Source organism: Filicampus tigris, chromosome 21, assembly GCF_054856515.1.
Source record: "Filicampus tigris isolate MCC_2025a chromosome 21, RoL_Ftig_1.0, whole genome shotgun sequence".
Classification (NCBI taxonomy): domain Eukaryota; kingdom Metazoa; phylum Chordata; class Actinopteri; order Syngnathiformes; family Syngnathidae; genus Filicampus; species Filicampus tigris.
In genome coordinates, this window is record NC_141237.1 from 12,972,345 (window position 1) to 12,979,387 (window position 7,043).

At 41.2% G+C, this 7,043-nt stretch overlaps 1 protein-coding gene across 1 annotated transcript; it reads left to right on the plus strand.

Moving 5' to 3' along the window:
• Positions 1-2,589: 2,589 nt before the first annotated feature.
• Positions 2,590-5,751, plus strand: cbln2b (cerebellin 2b precursor). The gene is made up of 4 exons (XM_086021492.1): positions 2,590-2,700; positions 2,947-3,446; positions 4,491-4,610; positions 4,703-5,751. Exons 2-4 carry the CDS (start codon positions 3,168-3,170, stop codon positions 4,898-4,900), a joined length of 597 nt encoding a protein of 198 aa, XP_085877618.1. The 5' UTR covers positions 2,590-2,700; positions 2,947-3,167; the 3' UTR covers positions 4,901-5,751.
• Positions 5,752-7,043: the final 1,292 nt, after the last annotated feature.

Consider the following 7,043-nt stretch of genomic DNA (forward strand, 5'->3'; position numbering starts at 1 on the left):
AGATGCATGACACGACAACTCTTCGTGTCACTCAAGGGTTTCTTTCAGGCCAAAATGACAAGTTGGGCTAATTCTAAACGTGAGTATAGGCCTAGTATGCAGAGATATTTATAGCTGACAGATGGACGGGAGGACAGATGGATCTGGAGGGGCGTGCCAACATTAAAGTGAATGCGCCGTTTAGTAGATGTAATGTTTGTTTATGCGTGATGTTTTGATTGCATCTGATTGAATTTAACACACACCAGACAATATGTTCCTAACAACCAGAGGGAATAATGAGTCATCGGCCACATCTGACCTCTATGCTGACTCGTTGCATGAAATTTAAAAAAGAAAAAAAAAAACATGTATAGATAGAAACACAAAAGCAATCATAGTAGGCTGAGTCATTGAACTCACACATACCAAAAAAAAAAAAGACAGATGGCTCGCTTTAAGAGCTGGCACATCATCGACCTCCCCGTTCCTGGAAGCCAGTAGGCACTGCTAGCTGTCAGGGAAAATAAACGTAACGTGGTCGTCAGTCTGGCCAATCAGCTTTCCTGAAGGACGCGCGGCCTCTTTTAGGGCAACGGCTGCCCCTGGTATGTTAATGCCATATAGGCCACATCCCTTTTGCTTGCATGTCCCCCGTACTTGACATTTGATGTTTTTTCCATTGCTACGCGTCCTTCGTGAAGGCCTCGGGTCAGTTGTGGCTCGTGGATACCTGATGTCACTCTTCCGCATGGTTTGGCAGTCGACTCTGACAGTGCAATGTTTGTCAAATCGGGTTGAGAAAGGGGGAAGGAGTGCTGTGATTAAGCCGAAAATTCCCTTTTCTTTGTGGCGCAAGCCATGTGAAGCTTTGCACCAGGACACTGTGAAGCTTGTATATCAAGATTATCCATGCTCCTCCAAACCTTGATGAGAAAAATGTCTGTTTTTTTTTTTCCTGTCCCTCGATCCATAAGCATTAAAGAAACAGCCCTGCTTTGATTTAAACCCCAAACCACATGTTGTCATTGAAATGATACATTGAGATTTTTTTTTTCTTCCTTACATGGAAAAAATCCTATTCATCCAGAAAATGTCTACATATTGGTCTTCATCAAGTATGTGCCGATCTATAAATATTCAAGCAGTCTTTGCCTTAAAAAAAAGACACTCGGGTATAATTTTGCTTGCAGCTTCATGCTTATCTGATCCCTTTTGATTCCTCTTGTCACACACACTCACCCCCCCCCCCCCCCACACCCCCCCCCCCACACACACACACACACCAAAAAATATGTACATGGTGCTAAATGGTCATGCACACGTTTCCAAATGGCCAAATGGATGAGTGTCAAAACACACAAAAAGGGAGGGACATGCACTGCACTGTACAGCCAAGTGAGCTTGTGGGAAGCTAAGCAGGGAAGTGGTAGCTCATTAAAAGGCCCTGACTGCAGTGTCACTTGCATTGGGGTTAGACACGGTGTTTAACTAAGTAATTAGACCACCTGCCTTCAAAAACGACAAGGGAACATCCAGCATCATAAAGTACCTTAATGTGAACTCTTTAAATTTCAGTGCACTCTTGACGATTTGCCATTGTGAACAGGAGTGAGGAATTTGAAATTGAGATTGGCAAGTCACAAATGAATAAAGTGCGTAACATCCAACCAATAAAACATGTTTGGTTCAGGGATGCAAGTGAAACGGAAATTATTTTGTTGTTGCTAACGTCAGGTAGCTGTGGCGTTTGTGGTCTAATGAATTTGTTTAAGATTGTACTTTTTTTTTTTTTTTAAAGCACCAAGAGCATTTGGTAGCCTACAAATGTGAAACTTAGATCCAATACAAGGCCATATACAAACATTCCGGGTCACCATATTCGTAACATTTTTCATTTTTACTACGTTTCAGTCCAAACTATAGCTACAAAATTAAAACATGGTTAAATGAATAACTGTCGTTTTAGCTTCATGACAGGGATAACATGTAAGACGCCATTCAGTACAACATAGTTTGAACTCTAACCACGTTAATAAACATATTGTTAAAACTGAGCAATTTGTGTTTGGGTGAAAAATGGATGCAGCTCCCGTATTGGATCCCCTTTGAATGAAGCTCTCATGGTTATTCAATGCATTTCTACAGCTCTGTAAACCAAAATAATAAAATCTCACATTGTTAGAATAATATATCTCGTGGAGTATCTTTCACAATTCAGCATTAGTCAAGTTTTAAAATGTGCCAATGAACCAAATCGTTTCCAGTTGGGGAGAACTCAAAGCAACCACTGGATGGCGCAAAAGCATCTCTATTTGTACTCGGAGCCAAATGTTAACTTGTTAACGTATGCTGTACATTGAATGCGGTACGCATCAGCAAGGTTATTCCGCGCACCCAACCCTTTATTTCGGATTATCACAAGGTGTACCAAGGCAGCAGCAGCAGCAAATAAATGACACGCTCCGAGAGCCAAGTGGACGCACCACCTAAAGTTGTGAGAAAACAAAACAAACAAACCAACCACTAGTTCACGCGTGTTGTTATTCCTTCCGAAACACTTGGAAGGGGTTACACAAAGAATGGGCGTGAGTTATCCATTGAAAGAGAGCCCGGAGACATTTATGGGCCCCCCCCCCCTCCCCTTCTTTGGACCAGCATCTGAGCGCTCAATTCAGTCGGTGAGAGGCAGAGGAGGAACCAGCAGCATGGAGTGCGCAGGTAGGTCCTAAATCATATGTGGAACCTTTAAAAAGTGGTTCTTAAAACGTAGTTTATCTAAAAAAAAAAACCTGCGGACAAGCTCAAACATAAGTTTCCTTTTCACAAAGTATGTTACAAATAGATTGTTGTGCCATTTTACGCACAGACAACGCGCTCAAATTGAATTGCGACTTCGTGGAAACTATTCCCCAATCGCCTCCAAGACGTTTTCTCTAACATAAAACATTTGCTTTTATTTCTCAGGATGTACATCAACCTTTGTGTGACTGCGAACACCGGCTTCCAAAAAATAAGCCAAGTAAGGTGCGCTCGCAGGAAGGAGGGGAGACGTGGAGTCAGAGGGTGTTTAAGAGTGAGCTAGAGGAAGAGAGGGAGGAGAGAAGGGGAGGAAAGTGTGCACCAGGTGATCGAGTGCGAACAAACCTCCACGGGGGCTGCCGGGTTCGAACACAGGATCAGCGACCATGGTGCCAGCGCGCTGCCCGGGACTGGCCCTCCTTCTCCTCCTCCTGGGGTGCACCGTGGCTTTGTGCCTCGGCCAGAACGACACGGAGCCCATCGTGCTGGAAGGGAAGTGTCTCGTCGTGTGCGACTCGAACCCTTCCTCGGACGGAGGGGTCACGTCCTCTCTCGGAATCTCGGTGCGCTCCGCCGGGGCAAAGGTGGCTTTTTCGGCCGTGCGTGGAACCAACCATGAGCCGTCAGAGATGAGCAACACCTCCATGACCATCTATTTTGACCAGGTGAAATCGGTCTCGGAATAAAAGGCAATATTTTTCTGGACGTGTTTTTAAAAGCTTAAAGTTATTTTAATCATAAAAAAAAAGCAGCTAAGATGAAGCAACGTTAATTGAATCGTGTGCGTAAAACTGATCCTTGAACGCAGGTCACTGTGATTTTTTTTTTACGCCATGTTTGACTTGATTAATTTTACATTTGTTTTCAGTAATTCACTCTAATGTGTTTTGAACGATGAAGTAGTGCTGTTAACGCAGGTACATGATTTTTTTTTTTTTTTTTAAGGGTGCGCAACTGGAATCAAGCCTTTTACACTCGATTTTATAGGCTGAATCTAATTTTACGTGCGGTCAAGTAGTGTGTAATTAGATAATTCATTTATATCATAGCCAATTTAATGGAACCCGATCCTTGAGAAATAGATGTTTTAATAACTGCAAGCCATTTTAGTTTTGTTTAAAACTACAACCCGTGTAAAGTTATGCATTAGAAGCTGATTGTACACTTCATTTATGTCTTTAATATGATATGCCATTGATTATCTACGAATTCTGACTTTATCTAACTAGATTTGGAAGAAGCGGTCGCCTTAAGGCTGTTTGATGTGTGGGTAATGAGTGTTTTGTTGATGCGCAGCCCCCCCTCCAAAAAAAAAACCCCAACCCTTTTAAGCGTTGTCGTAGGCTAGTCTGTTTTAACGTGCTTTATGTTTGTATAAATAATTTAAGCATTGATTTCCCTTCATTAATTCCGGACCATATCACGAAGTATGTATTTTTCCCCAACCCATCCTCAATGTGTGTTTTGGAGAAGCCACTGCTAAAATGAACCCATTAACGAGGAAAGTTATAAGTGAAGTGGTTTGACGCATACTTACATACTGTCCTTGTGAGTGGAATAGCCAATGCAGCTCAATGTTACACATTTGGAATCAAATCAAAGTCCTGTCTGATGCACAGAATGACACCTGGAGCACTTCTCACAGTAATGAACCCCGCCCCCCAACCTCAGAAAACCATCACCAAATAATAAAACCTCTTTATTTTCAGGTTTTAGTGAACATCGGCAACCATTTTGACCTGAAAGCGAGTGTTTTCCAAGCTCCAAGGAGGGGGATTTACAGTTTCAGTTTCCATGTGGTGAAGGTCTATAACAGACAAACCATTCAGGTGAGCATTTCATATTTTTGTATGTAAGAACATGAAAAAAAAAAAAAAAAAAAAAAAAGAAACCTCACCTCTTCTCTTATCTTCCCCTGCAGGTGAACCTGATGCAAAATGATTACCCAGTCATATCAGCCTTTGCCGGGGACCAGGACGTGACAAGGGAGGCGGCCAGTAATGGAGTACTGCTGATGGTGGAGCGAGAGGACCGTGTCTATCTGAAGCTGGAGCGAGGCACCCTCATGGGCGGATGGAAATACTCCACCTTCTCAGGCTTTCTGGTCTTTCCTCTATAATCTGACCTTGGATGTGACTCCGCTTGGAACGACGACGACAACGACAAGAAAAAAAAACAACAACAACAACAACAACATGCAATTTATTTTAAACTCGAAGAACTTGTCAGCCAAGGAAGTCGATGAAACTCCTGAATGTCCTCAAATTCTTTCATCCTCCTCCCCCAGCCCTCCTCCTCCTCTCCTCCCCCTCACGTCAGTCTACTATCTTAGTCCAATATGAACCTTGGAGATTCAAGTATTCACATCCATCAACTTGTATGCAGTCAGGACGTCGCGGTGTTTGGAATTTTTGCTGGCTTGGGAAACTTTGCCAAAAAGGACAACATTAAAGGAAGAAAGGACATGACGCGGAAGAGGCGACGAGTGTGTTATGCTCTATTTTAAGTTTTGTATAGCCTTAAAGAATATACGGTTTCCGTCCAAGTGAAGTATCTGGAATTATGGACAAGCTGAGAGAGAAGTGCTTTCACGCCCAAAGCCGTCTTTTGCACGAATGGAAGTTTTTTTTTTTTTTTATTTATGTTTTGTGCTGTCATCGGTGTTACGTTTGGATGGTGAAAATAAGCCAAATTTGGGCCACAAGAAGATGAGTTATTTATGACAAGAAGAGGCCGCTGGAAACGACTTGACTCGGAGAACCCTTTTATTGAGAAAAAAACCCCAGAATGATTCTATAATTTTTAAAGTACATTATTCACATTAGTGTGTTTTACATTGCGGAATCTGCGTATAGCTTTTGATTGATTTAATGTTCAGTGACGTTGCTCACTAAATGTAAAATGTGGAAACAATAGAAGAATCCCTATATATGTCCCGCTTAATAAACTATATTGTATTGTATAGACTAAGCGCATATTTTTTATTCAAATGAGATCCAAAGGAGAGTTTAGTGGCAGCTTGGTATTGTGAACGAGACCTGAGGTCACTGTCCATGGTTCTGAAGTCTAGCTCAAGTTTGAAATCCTGAAATAAGACTCCCAAAAAGAAAGTGTTGCAGCCTTTATCATTCATATGTCTAATGGTATATAATTCTAGCTTGATATTGAACAACAGACAAATATTAAATATGGTGTTAGTGTGAGAATTAAAATGTATTTATCGATGCACTCTTGACTTAAAGTATCAAGGGGTAACAGCTTGGGTGCGTCTTTACGCGTCACACACACACACGCGCACACACACACACATGCACGCATATTGCTGAAACTGGTGTTAATAAAGAAAAAAATAATTTAAAAAAGGGATTTTATATATAATATTATATTTTAGTTTATTGTTAATTGATATGGCATTTTCATGCTGCATGGTAAACATTTTAGCCAAAGTCCCGTGTACTCCTCACCTCTTACACACAAACACAACATGTGAGGTGTACGAGGTCTTTTCCCAAGGAAGTGAAACATGTTCAGAATATTTGATCAATTTAAGAGATGACGTTAAATAAATAGAAGGTGCTTTGTGCGGTCCTGCTTACATGTGACCCCAAGATAAGCCTATTGCTTGTTTCAGACGTGTTCTTGGTGTTGAGGCAGCAACTCAGAGATTCTGAAAACAAAATGGAAGTTACAATTGGCGCTGTTGTTGTTGGTCGATGATACTGAGCTTTTAATCTCTCCTTAATGTGAGCCCTTCGGGTCAAAAGGACAAAGTCATTAATGTTCGTTAGTGGTGATCTTATTAGTATGTGACCTTTTTAGTGCTGTAATTACACTTAAAGCCATTTTATTCCTAGGATTTGGTCAGGGAATAAACACCGAGCCGTAAATTGAAAGTGTCATCATATAATCCAAAATGGATGCCCTATTGTGTATCGAGCAAAATACAGTATGAGAGGAATACACTTTTTATGACTTATTATTCTTTGAAGTAACATGGAAAAAAAATCCAATGACACTGAATATAGAAATTGAACACATGTTTCTTAAAATACAAAGTTTATATGATGTAAAACAATGAGAGGCGTGTTTTGTAGTTGTTTCTCAAACTGGAACTGGGGCTTTATAAGCCTTAAATGAAGGACATCCCAAAATACAACTCTTGTTTTGTAGCTTTCAGTGTGACAACGACCCCAACAAACAAATGGCTCCACTAGAAGAAAATGAAACTTTTGGAATCGTCGAGTCAGAGCCCACATCTAAAT